The sequence below is a fragment of the Typopeltis vanoorti genome, chromosome 2, assembly GCF_054136105.1.
Source record: "Typopeltis vanoorti isolate ZY-2024b chromosome 2, IOZ_Tvanoo_1.0, whole genome shotgun sequence".
Lineage (NCBI taxonomy): Eukaryota > Metazoa > Arthropoda > Arachnida > Uropygi > Thelyphonidae > Typopeltis > Typopeltis vanoorti.
Window position 1 is genome coordinate 18612742 of NC_143550.1, and position 27832 is coordinate 18640573.

Sequence of the window (27832 nt, forward strand, 5' to 3'; positions counted from 1 at the left end):
GGATGACAGCTAACAGGATTCGTACAGGCCATGGTGTATGTGGAGACTTACTTTCAAAGTAGGGTAAGATACCAAATCCCCACTGTCCCTGTGGAGCCGAGACCCAAACCATTCACCATATAGTAAAGGAATGCAAGCTGACATCATATCCAGGTGACTTTAAGGATATCTTTGACCTATCCACAGAGGCGATTATCTGGATTAAAAACCTAAATGTTAAAACATGACTAATCTTCTGTCTGATGCTTGTCATAAATTTCATATTTGTATTTGCTTGAATGTAGACGGTTTTTATTTATTTTTTTTATATCATATATGTGAAGTGAAGAAAAAGCGTCACTTTACGAAGTGAAGCTTTTTCGTATCCTGAATGGGAGTATGCACACGTGCTCTTTTTAAAAATGTGTGTAATTTCCACTCTAATAACACCAAATAGGCAACTTCATGTGATCCCATATTTCAAAATGCTCATCGCCATGAATATTTTTCAACAATAAAAATGATTCTCTCTCTCTTTCTCGGATAATCATTCCGTGCTCGTTGAAGAATGTATACAGGGCACTCCAATCAAAGTAACTGTCAAATAGTTTTGTGATGATTCCTTTGCATATCTTGTTTCAAAGGCACTCAGAATGATAAATTTCGAAATGTTCTGCAACCCTCAACTATCATAAACTCTCCATCGGTATGGAGCTGATAGCCATTTCGCTGATCTTCATCAGCATTGATTCACTGTTGTCTTTGCTTGGTTCAGATACATTTTACAATAATACAATAAGCGCATTTTCCTTCCATTCTTACTAATGTATACTCTTAACAGAACTTCCACCGTAGCTCATTTTAGGGAACTTTGATATTTGAGGAATTTTACAATTGAAGATGTTGCTGCAAAAAGGAGGCAGCTCCATTTTTGGACGAAAATCGAGTTACAGGTTGCACTGTATGTAAAAAAAAAAAAAAAAAAAAAAAAAAACACCGAATAGATTGGTGTAAGAACAAGGACGCTCCAATAAGCCAATTCAGAGTTATAATGATTGCAGTACTTTCACCCTGCAACTTTGCGACTAAGATTCATGATTTGTTGTAAATATTTCCTTCTAATTTTCGTAAAACTATATTGTTTGATATTTTCTGATATATTCCCATGTAGTAATAAATAGTTCCGTAACATTTTGTTAATTATTTTAATTATTTATTTGGATTAGAGTATTTTTATGCACTTTGCCGCAAACAGGCTTCTTCAAATTTTGAAAATTCATCCAGCTCTGAAGAAAAAGATTTTTACCTTAGTAACAGTGCTGAAATGTATACTCATATGTATATTATATGCTGGGAAAACGTGTTTCAAGTAATAGTCTAAAACATTTTTAATAGTTTTTACTTAATAACTATTTTATTAGAGTAAAATAGTTTTTACTCCAATAAAATTGGAGCCAAAGCTCTAATTTTATCAACTCTAAAAGTTGATAAAATTGCAGCTGCCCCGTTCTTGCTGTAAAGTCTTCAATTAGTAATATACTATTAGTTTTGCTTTACGGGGCGAGGTAACTTTTAATGCCTAAACATTAGAATTTATGATACTGCATGATATTACCATATACGCATTACATGAAACTGTATTATACAATTGGCAAGAATAAATTGTGTCTGGTTTTGCTGGCCTATTTTGCGGGATGAAAAACTTCAGCTTTAGGAAGAAAACAGACGACACTTCCATATGAGACTATCTCGCCTTCAGCTGTAATCAATTTCACCCATTGCGCAAAAATACTGTTAACTAAAAATAAATGATCTCAACTGAAGGCGAGATAGTCTCATATGGAAGTGTTGTCTATTTTCTTACTAAAGCTGAAGTTTTTCATCCCGAAAAATAGGCCAGCAAAACCAGACACAATTAACAGACATAACACACTGGCTTCATAACCTTTATTTGTATCGTAGTCCAAATGCTTTAACCCAATCTAATAATAAACGGAGGAATTCCTTCACATGTTAGTCATGAGATTGGTAGTGATACGAGGTTTTAAAGAGGCTACTTTCGTTGTCTGTCACTTCTGAAGGGCAAACTTACTTTTGGATGTTTCTTGGATTATTTCTATTCTTCCTTCTTATATTTTCTACAGTTGCACTTCGCACTGTTCATAAATAACAAAAGAAATTCTTGTAATTGATATTCTTGTATTTCTTTTGCGAATTCTTTATCCATTCTACTCCTAAAGGTGTAAGAATGATGAAACATAATTCGTTCGTAATTTTTATATAATTTTTTCCAAACAAGAAGGTTTCAAATTCATCGCTGTTTTTCCTTCAGTGGCAGAGACCATAACCTTACAGAGCTGGTAATTAAATATACTTGTTTTCACTGTTCAGAACTCCCTTAGAAAGTAGCTTGCATTTTACATAAAAAATGCATTGTGCCAGGGAGGTTGCGATAATCGCTCATCAGAGGGAGCAAGTTCTGACTTGGGAATCGCACATCAAATGTAATAACTTTAAGCTAGGAATGCGTCTTTATTTTTCCTTTCGAAACACAACACATTTTTTTCTCTTGAGTTACGAGCGTAGTTAAGAATGGTGACAAGGAATGATGCCGTGTCCCTTTTTCTGACAAGCGGTCGCTCTAACGGGAGCCAATATCGCATGTACATGAGGGAAAAGGACAGAATTTTGATTCTGTCCAGATTTTGATGATCTTACTATATTGGTAGCTTAGTAGGTTACATTTCCTGTTCTGAGAGAAATAAAATATAAAAAAAATGTGAGAATTAATTTCCATATAAATATATAAATTTATTTCGAGAAAGTATTGCGAACTATCTGTTAGCAGCATATACGAAATTTACGGACTTCGAAAGAGTTGTTATCATCGGATGTCATGTCGGTGGTTCATCCATTCGTGATATTGATAAAACAACACCTCACCCGAAAGTAACTGTACGCAACATGATCAACCGATTTAATGTGAAGGTGTCAACTCTACCAAGAAATACAGAGGGAAGATCCAGGAAGTTAACATCAAAGAAGTTGGCACACGGAAATAGTCCTTTAAGGAAACATGATTGTTTCAAGAGTTCAAAGAGTCTAACAATGCATAATTAATTTTTGTATTCGTCATTTCAGTCGGACTATTTAATGATAAAATTAGGCTAAGTTCAGTTGTTTGGAACTACGGCCTAAGTAGTTATGAGATAGTTATAAATGCTATGAGGTTAGTATATTGTGTGTGTGTTCTTCTTACCAGTTTGTCTGTTTTATGGGTTAAAAAACCGCGTTTCCATGAGAGCTTTGCCACCTCTGAAGTGAAACCCGGGCAAAAATAGCAAAAGAAAATCATGTCTGCGTAATATAAGCAAAGGGCTCTTGGTTCACTTGTTATGATAATGTATGATATATTACTAGATAAGTATGTGGCGAAGAGCACCTTTTTATTATCTACAATCATAATTTCCAACTTTCTTGGTCTTATGTAACTTTCGTTATGCTCTTATAAAGAGAAATTATTCTAGTATGAAGCTATATGCTATCATCTTTGGATCAAACCAGTTACCCCCCCCTCTCTCTCTCTCTCACACACACGGAGGTGCAAACCATTATCGCCAGATAAACTGGTCGACTTTGCTCTGTCAAAACTTATAAACACGTTTAATGTTTATAATTTTTACACTTTACGTCTGTTCTTTTTTAATACAGTTTATAAAAATATTATGATTTGCTTCTGTTGTTTGTAAACACATACCAAAATTATATTTCGTAGATGAAGAACGCTGCATTTCATTTAGTTATCGGTGATCGACAATTAATGTCAGTCAGCACTATAAGATGTTGAGCGACTAATTGAATTACTCGTACTAAATTTTCAAAATATATTTTTAAAATTCAGAATCTAGTTTCCACATTTATAAGTTTCTATGTTTTACAGACAGTAATACATTTCAAAGTATATTGTTTGGAAATGAAGGAACGCCAAAATATGGTACATTATTTTTTGGCAACTTTTGTAGAGCTTTCGAGATTCATGTAGTTAGGTTGAAATTCTTGGGAGGTCTGGTAGAAAGATTCCGTAATTAATGCAGAGATTAAACGTTATTAGTTTTACAGTTCTCTGTTAGTTTCGTATACTGTTTTATATACATCCTCGGAAGAATTTGTTACGTATAAGTTCAATGACAAGAAACCTTTATTTTATCCAAGGAATGGAATCAACGTTTCCATCTTGTATGGATGCATGATCGTATATGTAGGACAAATGGGACGATCCTGATATATTTGCATGTTGGAATATTTTAAAGATGCGGAAAAGAAGATAGAACAAATCGTGATTAATCTGTTACACTACAGAAGAACATAACTCCTTTGTCAAAAAATTCAAGAAAGTTTCCGAAAAGCTACGCACACCTGCTACTCGGAGTAAACACGGAGGCATCATCTTACATCTAGCTGGTTATCGTTCATCAAAACCTCACGCACAAACCTTGGATATGACGTCCATATGTTTTGAAATGCGATAATTTCAGCTAGTACATTTGCTACTCTCACGCATCCGTTGTTAAACCATTCTTAAATGGTTGATTACAACCCATTTAGTTTCCACACAAAGGTCTGTTGTTGTTTAAGTTATATGTACAAATTCTCCTAACGAAGTGTATAACCAAGATAAATTACATCATAATATCTTTGTGATGCAAGACAATCTGTGTGAATACCCTTTATTCAGTTTGACTTTCGCTTTATCCATATCTGCTACAAAATAACACCGTTAATTGTCTGTTTACTTTCTTGCAGAATAGATAAGAGTTAGCACTTTTGCATCGCCTCGGTAGCGCGATATTTGCCCTTTGATTGAAAAGACAGGTTTGAGTCCTGTCTAGGATATTTCTTCAGAAGGTGAGTTGGCATATCTCATATTGATGTGGCAGATTATTCCGGAAATTCGATTTTTCATCCCGCAGAAAAACCAGCCGAAGAACACATGCAATTAACAGTCTTTTATATTGGCCGAAGGTGTTTCCTCGGTTGTGATTCCATTCAAAAGTCACAACCCACGCCAGCCATTTAATATTGTCATCATTAGTGTGTGTACAATTTTTCGATATTGCGACAATCTGCTGATCCTAATGAGAGTTTTCGTTGTGCCCGTTTTGTTCTCAGTCTTGACTCCCACATTCTGGAGTTTCGCGGTACGATTAACACCAGTGTTCTCACTAACAACCACGAAATTAATATGCAGAGCATTATGTCTTTAATCTGTGATGCCGCTTATGACATAAATAATTATCGCTGTTAACTCATCCCTCTTAACGCCTGTAATCCTTTTGCTTTCAAAGATCAACGTTTTAACATCATAAAACATATACATAATCAGGCAACAAATATTTGTCCTTTCCTTCATTTCCTAAATGTTTGTCTTGCTGTCGACACTAATCAGCAAGAATCAAGCCCTCTTGTGGGTCTCATTAGTGAAAGTGGCTTCCTGAAAATTAATAAACGTGACACGAGCTTCACTTCCATCTTGTTTCAAATTGTGGCAATGTGATATCTGTTGTCGACCATATGAAGGGCTTGTCAGCAAGCGCCCGTGGATGCGAGCGGTGAATTAATTAGTCCACGCTTCGTAATTTAGAAAGGTTAATAACCTTGTCAAGTTTTGTATTTGGTTAATAACTTAATTCACCATTAAAATAGATTTGGCTGGAAACGAGCGCAAAGGAGAAACCTCATTTCGTCTCAGATTGCAAGACAGCCGTTGGGACTCAGCGAAGACGTCGTGGGCAGCGAAAAATCGCATGGAAGAAGACGCTGTCTTCTAATAATATCTTTCGCTCTTGCACCCGTGCTTGAGACGTGTGTGTTGCTTTTAGTTTAGAATGTCATAAATATTTTCTTGTTGGTTTATTAGTATGCGATACGATTATTGGGTTCTTACATCATCGCTGAGAAGTCTTCTTCATTTACATTTGATGAATCGAGTCTGTAATTTTAGCTTCTTAAGTATCTCAATTCACGTGCACTCTGACCTACAAATATTTTTTCTACATTTCCCTGCATGGCCTTCTTGTGTGCCTGGGCATGACAGCATTTCCTGCTCTGTTTTAAGCTCCAAATAAAATACTAATTTATCTTTCCTTCTTTGTTCATTTCTGTCTCTCTCTCTCTCTCTCTCTGATATTGAAAGATTCGAAATTTATGACCTTTTAATGTCATCCTTATGAACTCATTAATATTAGATATTTATTCTCATCTTTTACACTATTATTTTGCTATCTCTTAATATTTATTGACATTGTGCTATTCTAGTGATTAACAGACGATTTAGCTGCGGAAAGGTTGATAGCTTATAATCTGTACACTTAGCTAACCGTGCCTCCACCTCACACTTAAAATTCATCTTATTTCTGAAAATTGAAGCTTGCAGCGCTGAGTAAATTTCAAGAAATCCCTTCCCACTATTATGACAAGCTTTCCTCAGTCGAATCGTACCACTTAACTGTTTGATAAATTAAAAAAAAAAAAGAGTTTAAATTATTTTCTTGTTAGTTAAACCATAAAGTTGTGAATTTCTCACTCCAACTGAAAAACAGTCCTGCTGTTTGTTCACGAAATGATTTTGCCTTTTACCAGTGACTAACGGATTCGGCGATCTCCCAGTCACGTACTGGGAGCTATACAGCATCGCGAATCCTTCGGCAACTGAAGAAAACGAGCTCTAACATCACTAATCCAAGTCTCACAGAAGAATGCAATTCTTATGATAGTGACATAAAGTAGTTAAGTCATTACCTAGTACTGAACGAACTTTTTTATGATTGAGGTAGAATGGAACAGAGAAATAATATAATAATATCTAATATTAGTGTGAAGGGAAGAGAGAGGAATATTCCCCATGCACAGAAACCCCGCTTACTACATTCTTCTGAAATTAGTAAAAAGAAGGTTCCCATTTTGAACGGTAATTAAATCTTAATTGGGAAGAGACTGCTTTACTCATCCGAGTCATAAAGATTGGGAAGCTTTTAAGGCGCAGTTGGATAAATGACGTACACTGTTCGTGAGAAGACGAGAGTTCGAATTGTATCAAGAATAAGGGGGAATTTATTTTTTTCTTCTAAAGGAAAAAAAAGCTAGAAAATATTTTTGGTTTTCTACTCTGTTGTAATTCTCAGTAGAAATATTTCAAGTCTTAAAAAAAAAAAAAAAAGACTTACCAGTGATATTCTTCAGCTAAATTAAGTATCCCAAGCTGTCGAATTATAGTCGAGAAACTCTCGTGTTAAACAGCATTATGCATTTGAAGAAGAGATAAGATTTTCCACCGAACTTCACATCTGCTTGGAATATTCACCTTTGACCGCACCTTGTCTTTTCACTGCTGTAAGCTAATATGGTTTCAGAGCTATGCTTCAACATCCCACTTTAGCGCTGAAACAGCCGGGAAGTCGTAGGCAGGAGAACGCAGCTACAAGCGTTTGCTAGTTTGTCCTTGGTTTTCGCCGGCGCCCATCACGTGGTTGAGCTACTTTAATAGAACTCAGAAGCAGGGCACGCGTCAGCTCTTGTCATCGCGAACGCTGATTGGTCTCTTGGCTCATGTCCGAGCATTCGCATTGTTCAACTTTGGTTTCGTCTCATGTCTGCACTTTCAAAACTGAGTTTTGTTTTTGAATTCGCGATGCTTTCATCGATTTATTTTATTTATCTTCCCCTTTCCTACGTAAACTCAAAATCTTTCTTTTTATCACAGCTTTTCAGGATATAGCAAATCATTACATTTTGTTTGCCCTTGGATTGCTCTAGGAGTCCAGTCAAGAAATACATTCTTGGTATTGAAATATAATTTGATTATTGTGGAGTCTATTTTTCTCCTTTTCTGTCTTTCTATTTCAGTATTGCCGTGGCCTAATAAAGTGCGATGATGGTGTCCAGTATTCGGTCAACACTAGAGGCAAGTAGATCAAGCTCATGTGGCAAAATAAACACATTTCAACAGGTTATTTACTGAAGTTTATTTCTCTCTTTATTTAAATAAATTATTTATTTAAATATTCATTCCCCAAAGCGAATAGGCGGCACTCTTTAGGTCGTAACTTTTTGGAAATCAGTAGGCTGCTAGTATCCACATCTCACCGAGATTGAGTGCATTCCCACGGCCTGTTAGTGGGATGCTAACTCGTATTCATTTATGTGTTTGTTATCTTGTGTGTTTTACTGTCGTTTTTGCTAATCCCTTAGTGAAGATTAAAACTGTTAGGTTATTCCAGGAGAAAAGCTCTGTTTGACTGTGGCAAATATCGACTAATTCAGGAATCGTCTTGAAAAAAAAAAAAAAAAACTTACAAAAAAGTTCCCCCTAGTCAGTGACTGCAATCGAAACTAATATCGTTTCTTCAGAAGACAGCGTCATGACATCTCTAACAACAACAAAATAAATAAATAAATAAATAAAACACACGATTCTTTTTTTTTCTTTTTTTTTGTGGTGGGAGAATTAAAAATGATAAACATATTTGTAAAGAAAAACATGAAGATATTTCTATAAATTTTAAAGAATATTTTCACCTTCCTTGAACTCGACACGCAGGACCACACTCCTATCATACACGAATGATAAAACAGCGGTTCTAGATATCTTGGGTTCTTTTATTTCAAAGTCATATTCAATAAACTCTAAAGCAGAGCCTGTTTGGATGAACAAGGTCCAAATAAAATCGGCGTTTCCCTAATATGTTTAATATATCGGTAAAGTGTTTTTTTTTTTTTAATGGTTAGTTTTATGTGGATCCTAATGCATAGCAATCTTCTGATCGGACCCTCATTCTAGGTTTAATTGCGTGGACTGTATTTCAGGATTCAGACAGGTTTACGGTCCCTAAATCAAAGATCTCAGTATTAGTCCTGTAGAGATCATGATCGCAATATTTTCTCAGCTGCAAAATTTTGGGCCTTTTCTTATGTGTCCCATAGATCAACGTTCCTAATTCCCTTAACCCTCTATTCAAAATCTTACAGGTTCATTGTTCTTTGTCTGTTTGCAGGATGAAAAAAAAAGCAGAATTATTCCAATGCTAGTTCCTTAGGAGAGCCTCCATATCTCAGTCACTATAGACGAAGCCGTTTGGTTGGAAAGACCTGGGTTCGATTCTCTTGAGGGACCTTTATCTGGTCTCTTTCGATGAAAGGTGAGTTAGCCGGTCTCATACGGAAGTAGATTTTTTTTCCCCACCGAGAAACTCGGATTTTTCGTCCCCCAGAACAGGCAAACCGGCCTGTTATTCTAATTTTGCCAATCGAAAACTTTTTCATGCTCAAAAACATCAGATCGTTACTTAAGAAACAACAGAGCAAACTACATATTCTCATATATTCTGAGGACTTATTTCGAGACTGACGCACCGTTCAGCAAACATATTAATGATTCTGACTTGTACGCTGACATTTTTCACAGTGTAGCGCATTCTATTAAAAGAACTCAGGATATGATGTCCGTCGACGCGAGAAAGCAAACAAAGGAATGTTGGTCAAAATTGCGGGATCAGGGGAAACACCACTATCAGCACATCAAAAGCACTGACATATAAGCACACATCCTTTGTAATTTATCTGGAAACAGGAACTTATCGCTCTCGGGATGTCCCCCGACTGTTTCAGATTGTACAGGACTTGACGCCAGCCTGGAAACAACTGAAAAATTTCAAAGAGTTCTAGACAGGCGATTGAGAATTTTATCGTAATTTTATAAAACTGAAAACTGAAATAATTTTGTTGACATTTTAGTTAAATCTCCCTCAAACATTTCAGTGTTCTTTGCGACAATTATGCCAAAAACACAAGCCTATATTGTTTATTAATAACAATTTAGAAACATGTATTAGAAGTTTTTTTTAAATGTTGAAATATACACAAATTTTAAAGTGACCGCTTTTAAAAACTTTGCATATGAGGATTTTAAAGAAACCAACAGCAGTTTTTTGTCATTCCATTTTCCCTGATATCGTTATTTCGTTACAATAATTGAACCGTTTGTCCTGATTCACAGCAAAAAAGTTTTAGGAATGGTAAGAATGAAGAAAGTAATCTTCAGTGACATTCTGTCCCCTCTCTTGTAGAACATTATTATAACATGCTCAACTAGTTCCTTATAACTTTCAGCTTTATTTTACCCAAACCTTTCCACAGCATCTAAGAATAATTTGCAGGTTTCTAATTCTATTTTAGTGGCGCTCTTCAAATTCTTCCTCTTAATACTTCCCTAATTTGAAGTCGAACAAATGAACTTACAAATATACCTTCCTTAAGTTTATCTTCTTAATTTTTTTTTAGAAATCTTACACGCAATGGAATATATGTCCATTTTTTGTGGTTTAAATAAACTTGAAATCTCAAGTAACACCAATATCTTTTTATTCCTTCTGATGAAGTTTGTTGACAATTTCATCAATGCTCTCGTCTAATGACAATAAGTTCCTCTCCGAATGGAAGCAGGAGCTTCATCATCCGTTAAGAACGCAGTACTAGCGATGATAGCGAAGCATGTCCTGGGAGATGTAAAGATAAAGTATACCAGTCTTATGCCATATTTTGCGTGTGAACGGGATTGTTTGTTTGTCATAGAAAAATCGTGAAATATTTGTTAAATAGAAGACGGTTATATGATATTTATGATTTTTCCAAATCATTGTCAAAGTCATAGATCGCTAATAGAAATTAATTTAAATTGTACGAATAATTCCAATAAGTTGGTTTTAAACAGTGCTTTTAATTTTATTTCATTAATTTTATTTCAAAATTATTTTTTATTTATCACAAATTTCGTCAAATGTTTTTTTAAAATATAAACTTAATAATTCTTATTGTATGTTAGACGAAGTAATGAATGTTTTATTCTGATTAAACTATATACAGAAAATGATTAAAAATAATAAATAATAAAAATAATAAATTGTCTTTGGCCTTTGAAAGATATCAAAACCATTTTTAGAATGCTAATTAAAATTACTAGAAAATTAAATAAAATCATTATGATTACATTCTATACAACTAAAATTGACTTACTTTCTCCTTTACGCCTATAATAAGGTATCTATCGAGTGCGATGTATCCACCTCAACCACCCTGTGCACACGCTGCTCTTTATCCCTTTTTCTCTTTATTATATACAAACAGTGACTTTCGGTTAGTGTATTTGGTAAGTTCTGCACGAAATATGGTTGCTTCTTATTACATTAGTATAATATTATAATACTATTTGTTATATTAATTCTTATGCGAATCTGCTTGACTATTCGCAATACGGATTTGATTGGTTTATCTGAATAGGAATGTGACAAATTGAGAATCGTTTGTTATCTTGTATGACGGCGATCGTAACTGAATCCCATATCCGGTCTTATTTCATTTCCCCTTGAGCGAGAGCTATTTCCTTCCAAAACGAAATTATCGCTTATCAAGCTCTTGACTTCGTAAACCTTAACACAGACTAGATAAGCCCCTTACTTGTATTATAGCAATGATTACCACATTCACATATTATAATGACGGAGTAGAGGGCAGTCCAAATATAAGCAAATGTTTGCTGTAAACATTTCATATCGGTGACGAAATCTGAAAGTTTCCAGTGTTAGCACTGATAAAAGTGAGGAACAAATGCGCACTTGGTCATGTGACTGTTTGTTTCTTGTTCAAGCGTTAATATTGACGCTATCATTTCATAGCCATTTTCTTCCTCTTTAAAACGGGAAACCAAACGGATTCGTCATTGGAAGGAAGTGTTCCGTGTGCCTTAAAAAAAAAAACCTTCAGCATTTAGAGGTCTAGCTTACTGGAGGTGAGGCCTGAGGGGGGGGGGGGAGTCAAGAGAAGATTTAAATATCGACTAAGTGTTTGGCATCTTGTGCTGAAAATTAATTCTGGACCAAATTATCTTGTCTCGCTTACAGTTATCAAAGGATATCTTGAATTATTTCACAGTTATCTAACAAATTAAAGGTGTAGTTTCATCTTCTCTTTCCAGAGATATAAAAAAATTTTTTTTTGAAGTCATCTGTGTTTTTCATTGATTCGTTGTATACCTCATTACATCCATTATGAAAACAATGCCAGCAGCAAAGAACAATTCTTCATCTATCTCCGAAATCAGGTGATCAAAACCAGGGGCGAATGCCGGTCTTGAAATTCATTCTTGCTCTTGTTATCATTCAGGGAGTGAGAGGTGTGATTGAAGTCTGATTAGCGGAGTAATGAGTTACTGACCATTTAAAACTATATATTTAGAAATTTATGTAAATTTAACCATAAAAATACAACATTTATTTTACAAATGATATTCTATCTTTTTCAATTTAGCTACTTGAATACAAATTCTACCCTACGGTTCTTCTTTATGAACTGGTCACTAACATCGTCATAAAAAGTTGGTTGTAACTTAATTTTCCCAAGCAACACGCACACTTGTAAACGCTGGCTGAAGCTCACTGGCTTTAGCTATGTTGACTGCGTATGGCCTGTGTTTAAGCAACAGAGTGAGACGACGTGAAATGGCTATGCGCGCGCATGAAATCACAGTGCTGCTGCGAGGACCTGGAAGTTCCTACAACCGAGCAAGCCAAGGTAGCTTTGATTAGACGAGCAAGCATCGGCCTTCGATACACAACGCAAAGCTCAATTATTGCCGCGCAAGCTTAAGACGTCTTCTGTTTACAAAAATAAAAGCCTAAATGGAATGCTTATAAATGCATGCATTTATTAACAAATAAATATTACTTCTTTCTCAAGTAATGAGCTTGCGCAGCTAGCATGGAGAATTCGCCCCTGATCAAAACTTTAGTACGTCCTCCCGCACATACCTTACGCCTTCCCATTTAGGTGTTTACAGAGTTTCTTGCTCACGCGATTCTCTTCTATTATGGTCAGACAGGTCGGTCTGCTCAAATATGTTTAGAACACCAAAAACACTCCCCTCTTCCGTGATTCTGATTCAACGTTTATCTTGAATTATTTCACAAAGTTATCTAAGAAGTTAAAGATGTGGTTTCATCTTCTCTTTCCGGAGATATAATGAAAAAAGGTGTTTTTTTTAAAAAAAAAAATATATATATATATATATATGTGTGTGTGTGTGTGTATACATATATATTAGAACGTTTGTATAAAGAAAACTGTGAAACCCACATTCATCAACCGAACGTAAACAAAAATCTATTGATTTTGGGAAGTTATTCTACTTAAAGCTCTCATGACTGTGCTAATACTTTAATATGTGATAATCATTTCGGCGTCATTTCTTTGAATTTTGACAGTTATTATTATTATTACGTGATAAAAGTATTACGTGTCCTCCCTACTCTACGTCTCTTCACCAAATACACCAACGCCATCTACCGCCCATCACCACCACTAGTACTTCCACAGACAATCCCAAATATCCATGCCCACGGCGGGATTCGATCCCACAGCCTTTTGGCTAGAGAGCGGAGATACGCTAACCGCTTGGCTAATCAGGCGGTTATAGATCGAACTCTTCTCTTATATTAACACCATGTACTGTATTATAACCCTCGTTATAATTTTTAATTGTTATTCTATTTTATTATTTTATTTAATTTCACGCGCTGAAAATGGTCTTGAAAGACGACTAAAATTCTCTCTCTTAAAACAGTTATTTCCAAAGTACCTACATCGGTATATTAAGTGTTTAAACAGACTATTGAAACCAAGACCGTGAATCTCGTTGCTCCTTGTTGGAATTGTTTGCAAATAGTCTTTAAAATAATGTAATGGTTCTGTATATTCGAAGAACTGGATTTGCCGTCGTTTTCAATAGAAAATGCAAAAAGAAACAAAAATATCTAGTTGCTGAAATATTCTCACAGTTCTGATATCGCATCACTAATAAAAAAAATAACAATTTCTAGCCAATTGTTCAACCGCATGCATTTCATGTGATCTCTAATGAAGATGCTGGGAGTTAGAGTAATTGATAGTCAACTCTTCTTCTTCGGATAATTCACTCTCGAATACTTTACGCCGGGGCTGTCAAAAGCACTGCCCACGGGCCGGATGCGGCCCGCGATGCAATTTTGTGCGGCCCGCCTGTGGGTATTGATTTTCACGAGCGATAAAATAATTTGAACCGTATTAGACATTTTAATTCTATCACTAATCGATAATCTCTATGTTGGTAATTTTATTTGGTGTTTTTACATCACTATATACCCACGTGTTTTTCAAATATTAGATGTATCAAAGAGGCGTTCTTACACTCTTTTGTTCCAAAGCGCATGCTTCTGGCTCTCATGGGGAACGTGAACGCGCGATTAGTGTTGTTCGTTTGTTCAGCTATCCAGGTTGTGTCGCTGCTGCTCACCAAATTACTAGACGCGCATTGTGATGCGGCCCTCGGATAATTTTTTTTTTAATGCGGCCCTCGGATTACCCAAGGTTGGACAGCCCTGCTTTTGGCCATGCGAGGTTACTTCAAATACACGAAACACTTGAAAAAATGTAAGAAATAAAAACTTCGAAAAGCTTTTTTCTGAAGGGATCTATAGCTGCCACGATTACGACTTTATAGATGAACCAGCCATGGATATCAAAACTTATCCTAGCCCTTCCTGAGGACTAGAAAGAAGAAATATTGCCCAAACGTATACGTTTTGGTGTGCAACCAACAAAAAATATCCCAAAACACAATTTAGTTTAAATGATTAAATTTTTTAATGCTCCAAAGACACAATTATTTCTCCCTTTTAACCCAAAAGAAAATAGTCATAGATATTGGGATGATAGTTTTTTCATTAGACTATCTTAATCTTTTGTCTTTTTATAGTTTATGAGAAAATTCAGTTCGAATCGAAAAGCATTCATTTTTTCCCAAAAAATACTCGGAATCTCAGGAATGTGCGCATAATCAGTATATCCTTTTAGAGTCTTATCTAATAAAAGGAATATTTATATCGAATAATGTGTGCTTATTCATAGATAGATAGCTTTGGCAGCATGATCAGCAGTCGAAATTAGCAGTGCCTGTTTTAATATAAGTACATTGCCGCAAACATGAAAAAAGTCATTGCCTTACCTCCGTAAACTGAAGGCCCAAATGTAAATCCGGGATAGAAATATGGCAGTATCACGGGCTTCATAGGCTGGTTGTCTTGTTGCATCACACCAGAAGGCGTGTCCTGCTCCTCTTCTGGTTTTTCTTCTTCTCCAGCTGTTTCAGCTGCTTGTTGTTGTGGTGGTGGTGTCGAAGCCGCAGAAACGAATCCCCAAGGAGTATTCATAGCATGCCAATAGGGTGAGGAACTATGATAATTTCTCTTGAAGTGGCGCTCGCCTGGCGGTCTGGGACGCATGAGGTAGAAGTAATAATGGGGATTAGAAGGTACAAAATAGTTTGGAAAAAGAGGCACATCTGGCGCATGAGAAGTCCGAAAACGAGGATATGGAGTGTGGGACAGTAATGATGGGGCGGCTAGTGGGCAGTTCGGTGCATGGACTTGTTGGAATAAGTTGTATTTATGCAGTTCAGACTTGGGAATCCATAGTCCTGAAATGTAACAGAGTGCTTCACTGCAGTATACATTTTTTTACTGAAATCCATAATTCATGCAAATAAAAGTTCTTTTAAAATTACGAAACCTATTTCATTCTCATAGAAATAACACAAAATAAATGATTACTTTGTTAATGACTGCATGTTGCATCTGAGGGTCTAAAAGAGCGGGGGATTTTCTATTGCTACTCAATTTATTTCTCTCTCTCTCTCTCTCTCTCTCTCTCTCTCTCTCTCTCTCTCTCTCTCTCTCTCTCTCTTTCTTTTTTTTTTAAATACAATCACCATCATTAACAGGCACATATCCACCACCTTCCAAGTATATTTTGATTACTTAACCATAATTTTAGGATAAGTGGTTAGCCCTGTGATTATAAAACATCCTCTTTATATGCACATTGCGTGTGTTCTCTTGGCCTGTTCGCTTGACTGTGCGATGAAAAACCCGAGTTTCCGGGATGGGAGGAACCCCAAAACTTCGCATGAGACCAGCTAATTCAGCTTCAGTTGAAAATCGTGATAAAGGCTCTGCGCATCCTAGACGGGATTCAAACCCAGGTCCTTTCCAACCAAAGGGCTTCGTCTATGCTGACCTAGCTATGGAGGCACTACCATTGAACAATATTCTCATATCTGGAAGGGAGATAGGAACTTCATATCCTTCATTCTGTGCATATTAGACTTAACAACTACACTAATCAGTGACTTAAATTAATCTTCCTTATTAGATGAGTCGTCGACTTTTTCCATTCGTTGTCACTCATTTGCAAAACTTTGAAAATTATGTGCAGTAAGTACGAGTAGCATAAAATTCTTTTTATAGTTGCACTTTAAGGCTGAACGAAATAACTTTTTACTGCTTCGCTCTTCTCCATTTCTGTGCTTTTGAACGGTCTTTATTCATAAACATCCTCAAGAATTCAGAGAGAAATTCCGTCTGCTTATTCTCTATCAGTATTTTCTTCATAATAATTTCTTATGGTTAGCTCAACTTTTATCATAAAAAAGTAACCTTTAGTTGATAATATTGTAGTTCCTTGTAGTGAAGGATTTTTAAGGCAGTTTACAATTTAGAGTTCTAATTTTTTTTTTTTTTGAATTCAATGAAGTAGCACTTTTAAGAAAAAAAACTTCAATGTCAAAATGCTTTATACATAAAACTTCTTTGCATACTATACTGTTTGTGTTAAGTCGTTCATAGTTTACTATTGACCTTAGCAAGCTGCTGAGGTCAATAGTAAACTAAACCTTCAAACATGACTTTGAAATCTGGAGAAAGTTTCGTTAACTCGTGGTTTGAGCAAATGATGCCGAGGAAGTAGAGTTTGATTTGAAATGAAAACATTGAATATATATTAAAAATGGACCACACACACACACAAAGACACTTATCAGGGATAAACAATACTATTCTCATCATCCAACTCAACTCCAAATGATCATTCACTGAACGGAACAAACACATTCCATATTAATGGAGCATGTTTGTTCCGTACAATATACCTCATGATAAGTTCATGTTTGCGCCCCGAATTCAGTCATATTATAATATGCTTTATTGCGTTAAGTGCATGGGTCTGTGAGCCTCTAATGAACTAAATACATGCATTGCCCGGCATCCACTTAACCTGGTCAGTGTAATAGAGTAAATTATATGTTGGGAGGCTGGAGAGGGGACAGAAATCATTGGTTTCACACACCTCTCTTATAAACGCTGCCTATTAGGTACGAATAAATTGGTGATCTCAAATATCATCTCTCGAGCTATCATCTCTTTAAAAGTTTTATAGAATTTTGGAGGAATCTTATTTTTCCGACAATCAGAGGAATGTAAGTTTTGCATTGGTTAGCGAACACCTATGAAGGCTTTTGTTAGTTCACAGTTAGTTTCAATCACCAGAAAATGCGCTAAAGAATTCTGCATATAGATACTTGCAGTAAAAATATATAAAAAATTATATATTGATCTGTGTATGCAGCTTATAGCTGCATACACAGATCAATATGCTAAAATCTTTACCATCTGTAAATAAACCAATTTCGTGATTCAGCGGCTCCGATATATGGAATTACCCTTCCTCTCCTTCTTAAGAAGGATAGTGTCTGTACATAGAAAAATCAAGAAATGCTCAAGTAATTATATAAAAATCAGAAGACCTTCAAAGATTTATTCACCATTTACAACAACTAGTAGTGAATACAACTTACGAATCTCATTAAAGAACAAAAAAATAAAATAAAACTATGGCATCATTCGGGGGGAAATATCCAATAAGAGCAAAAATGGTAATTGAAAACCAAAGTCTAGAATAAGTAACGCATTTTCGATATTTAGGATGTGATATAACATTGGACATAAATAATGATGTACAAGAATGGATAGAATGCGAAATGATGAAATAAGGAAGGAAATTACGGATATGTAATTTCCTTCCTTATTTCAATAAATGAAAAGGCAATAAAATAAAAGAACCGCAGAGATATACAGTGAATGGAAGAGAGAAGACTACTAAAGCAAGTAGATAAATATAAACCTATTTAATTACTGAAGGGAAAACAAACAAAAAAGAAGACCTAATTAGAGAAGTCCTTAGATGCCTAAACAGGCTTATATATTGCCTATCTGGAAAGAACAAGAAAAATCAACACACCAAAATGACCAACGCTGCAGCGATTTATTAGTCCCTTCTTCATGCAATTCCATCTTATTCCCACAACTGGCTTAATGCATACTGATGACATGAAATTGGAAGATTTCTCAAATATGATTCGGATATTAAAAAAAAAAAATTACGTAGATAATAAAACGATGAGCAACATTTGACTGTATGTTGAGATAGTGACTGTGTATAATTTTGAAATAAATGTGTTAAAATATCTTCAGTAAAAATATAATCTTTTTTTTTTTTTAAAGATACGGCAAATTTCCTTTTTTTTTTAAAATAAATTTTAAAGTAAATTGTTCTGATATTTCAATTTATAAAAATAACTGTTTTGGATGTATTTCGTCTAAAATAATTTAAATCAAATACTTTTCAGTTTGTAATAGATCGCTGTATAATTAATATTTTTCAGCTGTATGAACTTACTCCTTTTATTTTTGTAATGATGGTTATCTCGCAAGTGAAATAGACCACCGAAAATCAAAAAAGAATTAAAAGATGTTATTATCCCTCAACGTTCATCATGTGAAAGAATGCCTAAGTTAGTAATAAAACTTGAATTCCAGTGAAACAAAATCAAAGAGAAGTTATTTATATATTAAAATGTGGAAACACCATATTCAAGATGATATCATAGAAAGGAAAAAGATTTTAAAATTCATTTTTTGCCACCGTCGTATACTAAGGACATCAGTTGAGTAACACAAAAAAGCGGCGTGTTAGTGGTGCCATCTGTTGAAATATGTGAACTTTAAACGTGTCTGCCAATCTTCGAAAAACGAAGCCGGCACAAAAAAATGCACGCAGACAGATGTCACGTTTTTTTAGTGAAAATTTATTATTTCCGCAGTCAAGTTTCATTGAAATATATCGAAATATTTATGTCTGAGCTGCTACAGACAGATATCAATAACTACCTATTTTTAATTATCCACTCAGCAGCTTTTATACTACAATTAAGATTAATTATAATTAACATGAATGATAAAAAAAATTAAGAAAGGATCGAAGAATTAAAATGCTCAGAATCGTCTAACAATTAGAACGGATAGGAATAATGTACGCATAAATCTACCTCGTTCAAAGCTTTTTGATGTCTTCGAGGTCCTCTTAATTCTCGGTTCACGTGACAACCCGGGTTATCGCATTTGTGCTGTTTCGCGCTTTGCCGTTGATCCGTCACTCCTCTCACTCGCTTAATCCATACACAACTTGGGTATTGTGTTTTTTCACTATACACAAATTTAACCTAAAAAGGCTCAGTGCTTCTTTTCTGCATGTATTCACAGATTCTGATGACAAAGTTCTACTTCGAAATGTTTTATGTTTCTCTGTCAGTATGTAAAATGCAACGTAGAAACATGTTTTTAACCCCTTAACGTACAAAGACGTCTGTGACACGTCTTTTGTTTATTGCACCAAAATTGATTTTGAATTTTGGTTTCACATATAAATACAACCGAATATAGACGCCAGACAATCTTGTGCCTATTTCCTTTCAGCCGAGAAAAGTTGCCAACGGCGTGTATCGGCTATTTCGTTTGCGTTTGCACAAATTCATCATTATTTTTCAAATAATGATGAATTTGAACTAGCAAAAGACCCTCGCCCAAAAAATTGGCAGAAAACGACGTTTTCTGATTTTTATTGGTATTAAGGGTTAATTTAATCCTACTTAAACTGTTTTCTTGAATGGTTAATATTTAGCTTGCATATGACTTTATTCTCCTTATTATATTCAGATGTTTTATCTTAAGTTTGTGTTTGATAATATATGCACTACATGGAAAGAAATCAGCTGACACCATAGTGTGAGGAAGAAATAGACATGGGGTCCATCTTAATTAAGGCGGACGCCATGGCATCCTTTCTCTGCGATGACTGCAGCAATCCTACGGGGCATACTTTCCACAAGTCTACGATAGCGATCAATGGGAATTTTGGACCATTCTTCCTGTAGGCATGTAATGAGATCCTAGATTGTTGTGGGACGGACGTGCCTTGACCACACCTACGCTCCAGTTCATCTTCTGGATATTCAGTAGAAGAACCAGTTAAGTGTGGTGACGTTTATGTCCACAAACAACGCAGTTAGCAGCAGCATTATGACACGGTGCATTGTCTTGTTGAAAGAGACAGTGGTCAGTTCCGTAGAAACGCCACAAAGTAGGAAGCTGCATTGTCCAAAATGTTCAGATACCTCTCGGAGTTCATTGTTTGTGGCACCACAAAGGTCCGAGGCCAAACCAGGAAAAACAGGACCATACCACCACACCTCCGAATTTCATATTTAGGGTTACGAACTCTTGTAAGAGACGTTCACTGGGCATCCTCCACACCCACACTTGTCCATCTGCTCGGTAAAGGGTGTAGTGCGATTCGATGCTTCATAACACAGCTTTCCAAATTTCCACGTCCCGCTGTACACGCTCTTTGCCCCACCGAAGACTACGCTGCATGTTCGTTCAGGTAATGTGTGCTTACATATTGCTGTCCTACCATGGAAACTCCTGTTGTGTGCCTCGGTTCTGAATGTTATCGTGCAGATTCGTGTTCCAGTCGATGCTCGTTACTTCGCATTCAACGTGTTGGTCGACGAATAGTGGTTGTACATATGATCCTTCATAGCACCCTGCAGTCACGTTCGGTGAGTGTCGTGGCTTGTCCATTGTGGGTAGCATTCGCAGTTCCCTGCATTTTCATTTCAGTATCGTATCACTGATTGTTGACCTGGATGGCCGAATTTGTCAAATGTGCCGAACAGATAGGCCTTCAACATGGCATCCTATCACAGCGCCTCTTTCAAACTTTATTTCCAGCCATTTCACACAGACCCAGATGCACTTAACTGGGATCATCATATTCTTCCAATTTATACTGGCTATAAACATGTGACTCGTTACGTGGAACAATACAACTTGTCCATGGGGGTGTCCGTTGAAGCAGTGTATATATATTGATCCCATTTGTCATGTCTTTGCTAGCACACCCTTTATTGTTTTTTTTAATCGTGTCAAAATATAAGTATAAACTTACAGTTGTCTGAAGTAAATTAAGATTTAAAGATGACTATAGTAAATCACTACTGGTAAGTTTGACTGAATAGTCGATATCTTACCAGTATCGATTTACTACAGTTATCTTTAAATCTTAATTTACTTCAGACAACTGTAATTTCCACCAGCTTCATGTGCAGTCCTTCAAGAGATCCAGGTTCTTAAGTACCCTTTAAATTCAGGTTCGTGCTACGTATTTCGTCCCCATCTCAGTTCCTGCAGTCCTTTGTACTCAGTGAAGGACCGGATTAGAATGCCATCTAAGAATTGAGGAACCTTTATAGAACCTTTTCAGCTAAAGGTGAGTCAGAGGTCTGAAATATTTCCTCCCGGAAACTCGGGTTTTTCTTTCCGCAAAAGAGGCAAACCTGCCGGAGAACGATGCACTTAACAGACATAATATTTTTGCTTATAGTTGCCGTTATCACAGAGCCTGCATAGTTCAGTCGATAACAATGATGTCTCATGGTTGGAAGGGCGTAGGTGCGAATTTCGTTTAGAGATGCGAAAAATCTTTATAAGGACGTTTTAACTGAAGATGACTTATCTAGTTTCATAGAAAGGCGTAATAATAAGGTTTTATTATTACACCCGGAAACTGGGGATTTTCATTCCGCAAAGCAGAAGAACATATGCAATTAGCAGACATACTACATTGAACTCAGCACCACTTTGGCGGTCAATCAGCGTAATCCAATCCTCCGTGATTTCATAAATGCTTCTTACCGTATGATCTAAAGTTCTAAGATCCAAATTTTTCTGAAGAAAAACTTGGGACCTTTATGTGAGATGGCTAACCTACTTTCAGCTGAAAAATCCGTTTTATTTTATTTTATTTTATTTCCTAATATCTCTTTATTCCTTAATTTTCTGATCTTACATGTTTCTTATAATAATCCTAATTAAGTACTGCAGAAAAACTTCTAAGTGAGTTATTATCAACTCACTCAGAAGTTTTGCTCTCCTTCATTAGGATTATTTTATAAAACCAGGTTCTCTTTAGCACTTAATATGGCTTAGTTACTTATCGATTTCCTTTCTAATTATGATTACATATTTGGATTTACGGCCGAAGCTATTCAAAGTGTGAGGCCAGTCAATGTACTGTGTGTGGTGTGGTGTGTGTGTGTGTGTGTGTGTGTGTGTGTGTGTGTGTGTGTGTGTGTGTGTGTGTGTGTGTGTGTGTGTGTGTGTGTGTGTGTGTGTGTGTGTGTGTGTGTGTGTGTGTGTGTGTGTGAACTGCATGCGCTCTTCTGGCCAGTTTGCCTATTTTTCGAAAAATAGAAAAACACGAGTTTCACGAAAGTAAACCCCCCCCCCTCTCCCCTTCGTATCTCACCGGCTGACTCATCTTCTATTCAAAAGTTCTTTTCACAATTCTTGCTTCGTACATGGAATTCGAACTCAAGTTTTTACAACCAAAGGCTATCATTTCATGTGATTTGAGCTAATTCCGCTCATTCTGAGATATACGCGACAAGATCATGTTAAGTTCAGCAAGCGGGTCATCTTTACATCGATAAAGTACATTTTACCATAATTTTTATACGAGTAAACCCTTTTCTGCGATTTTTCAAAATGTTGCGAGATTACTAGGATATCCTGAGCGAACGTGACTATCTCTGAAGAAAAAATTCACTATTTTAAACTTTGCACTTACACAGAGGTATATCACCACTCCTTGAACTTATTCAGATATGAAATTATTTATAGTTCAGGAATGCTAGTTCGAATATGCATTGGAATGCAGCTGCTTTTATTCGCTGTTGTTTGGAATTACGATCGAGGCAACTAAGGCTGCGAGTTCATTATATTATGTCTGTTAATTTCGTATGTTTGTGAAATTAAAAACGAAGCCATTTCCATTAGGAAAAATACCACCATTACTGTATGACTTGGCGGATTCATTTTTCATTTTAAAAACCCTTTTAGAGGTTCTTCGCATCCTGGATGAATGCGAACCCAGGACTTGCTAGCCAAAGGGCATTGTCAATATCGACTTAGTTATGAAAGCCCTTGAGATGCAGCACTAAAGCTGAATGTTGTATCAAATCATATCTTCGTGAATAATAATAATAATATGAATTAAATGGAACACGCACAAACACAGGCACAACATAGACAACACAGAAGACACATAACACAGACAGACAACAGAGAGAGAGAGAGAGAGAGAGAAGACAGACACGAAATACAGACAGACACAAACTACACAGGCAGACAGACATACAGTGTATTTCTGCGATTGCAGGAAGATCACATCAGTCCTGTTGTCCACTCACCATTTATGTAGCATCCTGAGATACCAGACTCCATGTTCTCTTCGCATTCTGAACCAAAATTTTCCAAATGAGTACCATTTGTGGAAGATGATGGATACCCACCAGGGAGCGTTGTATCTGTAAGAGAAATCAGTTTTTTGTCATCAGCAGTTCAGCTGTTAAATGCTTTTATTTGCCTCTTTCATAAATTCATTCAAGTTGGCATTTCTGTATGGTTACATCCTCTTTATACAAAGATGTCACTTTGTGAGTATGTATTAATGCTGACATTAATCTTAGTTAATGTCTTACTAAATCGCTTCGACTCCAGTAGTATTAAACGTTTTTTATGTTAAGCAATTTTTCTGTCTCAAATTTCCCGAGAAAAATTCAGAGTTAGTAGCTAAACTGCGACTTTTCAGAGGAGTCTGCTCGGAAAAAAATCGCGGCCTAGCTACTAGCTTTTGAACATTTTTTGACTGGCAGTTTACTAACTTAAGAATTTCCTTTATTAATCATCTTCGGTTTTCTCTCTCGTCTCTAATTGCATTTCATCCATTACTACATCCTTCCCTTACAGCAACTCCATACAACTTTTCAATCATCCAATTTAACTCTTGAATTGTATGATTTTCAAGAACAAATATAAAACGTTATTAAAAGATTGATGAAATCGTCGTGATGTGATTATTGTATAAGAATGTTTCATAAATTCTTTGAGTATCTGAAATAGCAAAGGTCTTCAACACTGACAAGCTGGGGGGAAAATGGCATCAAATCTTCATCCTTTTCTTCTCTTCAAATTGGAAACTACAGCAAGAAATTTCGATAAATTTGGCACGTAACTCAAGGGCAGGAAAAAAGTCCAAGAAAATCTCCTCCTTCATTAATAATTCATTGAACTTTGTTAGCAACGGAGAGACAGACTGCGGTTTAGCACTGAAGGTAATTGTTGGCTGTTCACCCTTTTTATACTTAGAGAAACAACTACTTAACGTGGATTTTGGAATTCACAAAAATTCTTGATTACACTGATCTGATTAAACATGGTCAGCTTTCTATCCTACAGCTTTGCGTAAAAATCACACAACGCCATGATTGCTATGTAATATGTCATATGTTAAACTATATGCTCTATATGCTGTGGATAATTAGTGAGGCAGCAATACCTTATTCTATAAGTGTGAAGTTTTTTGCTAAAGGATGAAAGATAATAAAAATAGTATCCAGAATATTCTGTTGAGCGGGACTTAGTATGAGTTTGTTAAAGGAGCATCAGCTGCTCATTCTCATAAACGTCATGTAGCTTGGGTACACTCTCCTCGGAAATTGCTGTTCATTGGAGTTGTTTGAATAAAGTAAATTTGTCACAGATATCAATGAGTTCTCGCAAAATCAGCGGAAACACAACGACATTCCAAAAGTTAACCTCTGAACCAGGGCTGGTTTTATCATTAGGGAAACCCAGACAATCGCCTAGGGCCGTCATATTTTGCTACATAGTTTGGGGGAAAATTACAATCTTCGAAAAAAAATGAGTAAAACCTTGATTAATAATAAAAAACTAAAATAAGTGAAGCCGTCCTGGTTCTCGCTGATGATCCTACATTATTTTCGCCTTTCTATATTTCTTCCATTCCCCTGCTCTTTGTATACTTAACCTCAAGCGCAGAGATTTTTCCTCTTGGCATCTGTCCCAAGATGAGCGGGGAAGTTCCGAGGTATCCCCCAAACTAACAATCAGTGGTCGCGACTAACCGACTGTTCTCACTTCTTATTATCATTCCCTATAGACTTAATTCTGTTGATTTTTAGATTAAGCCCTGTTTTTGCAAGCTCTCTGAGGTCTGAGAAGTTGGGGATTACGTCATTGATTTTCTCACAGAATCGTCTTGTTAATTCAGTTCAGTTTATTCTAAATCAGTATAAGAATGCCGTGGGAATTTTCGTAGAATTGTAGTGGCAGGGATTCTGATTGGTAATATTCGTGAAGTAAGATTGGTCTTTCTCTTCGTTCCCTTTACTTGTCATCATCTCCACTCCGGCATTCTTCTACTGATTTCAGGTTAGTTCGGTCAAGCTTTTTCGTAGATGACAGTTGAGTCCGATGGCTAATAGTTTTGGTACTGTGTATCTAACATTCTTACAGCGGCTGAAGAACGTTTGTAGCCAACAATAGCTAGTGTTCTCCATAGAGCAGTATTTCTGTAAGTAATACCTGTCTATTCATTTCAATCATTTAAACATTACTAAAAATCAATAAAATTTCCGAGATTAAAACTCAATGAAGACGATATTTACGAGAGCGGCATGCAGTGCGCTCGCCTCTGGCGGTAATTTTGAATGATTTTCAAGCATTTTTTCAATAATAAAATGAGGTACGATGAAATGAATGAATGCGTGAAAAGATTAACGACGAAATATGAAAAAAAAAAAGATATTGATATTAAATGTTTTAAAGATGAAGTTCTTCCTTTCATAAAATATGCGCGAGAAGAAAAAATCTCTAGTCCAAACTCTCTAATGTACAAGTTGTTAATTGATGGACTGCAATCTGCATTTCTTAGCGTAGAAACCATTTAAAAAATCTTCACACTGCCTGTTTGTAATGCTAGCTGTGAACGCTCATTTTCTGTACTTAAACGCGTTAAAAATATTTACACAATCCGTTAAGTCAGATGCATTTGAGCAATTTGTCAATTATGTTCATAGAAAACGATATTGTTGAATTATTAGATTATAAATGCACGATAGATAGTTATATAGTTATAACTTATATATAATTGATAAATACTTCATTAAGTAAATGTATAAAAATTTATTTGTGAATTACTGAATAGTTTAAAAGTCCATATTTTTTATAATTAAGTTTATTTTTATTTATAAATATTTCAGTTACTGGGTCTTGAAAATGGATAAAAAGAAATCGGGTTTTCAATATCGCAAACGTAAAGCGGAAAAGGAAGAGAGATTAAAAAAACAAGAAGGTGCATTTTTAAAATATCTTTGCCGAGAAGATCGTAATCGCATACAAGAAGAAAATCTTCAAGATTATTCGTTGGATAATTCGTCTATAGTTTCGATTAATGAATTGGAGAAGAATTCTACAGATACCAAAAATTGGATTAACACGTTCATTGCCAATCACGCGATATCGCGCGATGCGAGTTCTCACCAAACGGCCGATCACGCGTTATCGCGTGGACGTCGCTAACTAAATAAAAAAATTTTAAAAAATTGGCCACCACACGAAATTCCAATTTTCAGCTTGGCAATGAAAGTGTTAAAACATCGAAGGAGAAATCTACAGATCATATGAGTATTGTTGATTCTGAAGCCGGTTGTTCTACAGATCCAATCATAAAAGGATTTGATTTTACAAATTTAAATTATAATGATCCATTGAACATGGACCTGAACAGATTCATAATTTTGATTTTCCGAAAGATAACAATAATAGGAGATTTATTAACTCATTATACTCGAAGACTATTTAACGCCGAGACAATGCAGCGTTTGTGGTTATTGTATTCAAAATCCACGGATTCTGCATTTTGCTTCTGCTGTTTATTATTTGATCAATGGCGGATTAACCTTGCTGATTCTGGATTGAGGGACTGGAAAAATGCTTCTTCTATTTTAGCTGCGCATGAAAAAGTCAAAGAGACGTTGAAAATTACCATAAGTGGAAAGAATTAGAAATTTGAATAAAAGAAAAGAAAACCATTGATGAAGAGAACTTGTTAGTTATTAGAAAAGAGGAGAAACATTGGGTGCAAGTATTAGAACGATTCTTTGCTTTAGTTCAGACGTTAGCTATTCAAAATTTATCATTTCCAGGAACAAATGAGACATTGTTTTCGCATGGAAACGGAAATTTTTTGAGATTTGTCGAATTTCTAGCCAAATTTGATCCAATAATGAATGAAAATCTTCGAAGAATAAAAGATAAAGATACATATGTGCATTATCTTTGTAAAGATATTCAAAATGAAATAATAAACATCTTCGTTAATGCGATAAAAAAGAAAATTTTAGAATCTGTTGTTGCCGCAAAATATTTTTCCATAATTATTGATTTTACGGCCGACATTGGTCACACGGAACAAATGAGCATAGTACTTCGTTTCGTAGACACTAGTAATAGCACGGCTTCTATAAAAGAACACTTTTTGAGATTTATAGAAATAAAAAATACCACTGGAGAATTTTTATCAAATGAAATAGATAAATTTTCATTACCAGAGTACCCTGTAGTTCACATTCATTAAATTTAGTAGTGAAATACACTGCTGATACTTTAGATGC

The 27832-nt window shown here is 35.7% G+C and overlaps 1 protein-coding gene across 3 annotated transcripts in view; it reads right to left on the minus strand.

Moving 5' to 3' along the window:
• The window catches only part of LOC150108856 (uncharacterized), a 137728-nt gene that overhangs the window by 73490 nt on the left and 36406 nt on the right, over positions 1-27832 (minus strand). For 2 of the 3 annotated variants that reach the window (XM_090410397.1, XM_090410387.1), the window contains 2 exons: positions 23546-23662; positions 15068-15538 (listed from right to left, as the gene is read on the minus strand). In XM_090410397.1, coding sequence (XP_090266523.1) covers positions 15068-15538; positions 23546-23662 — 588 coding nt within the window. The remainder of the gene's footprint in view (positions 1-15067; positions 15539-23545; positions 23663-27832) is intronic. The other variant, XM_090410406.1, reaches the window with a different exon arrangement.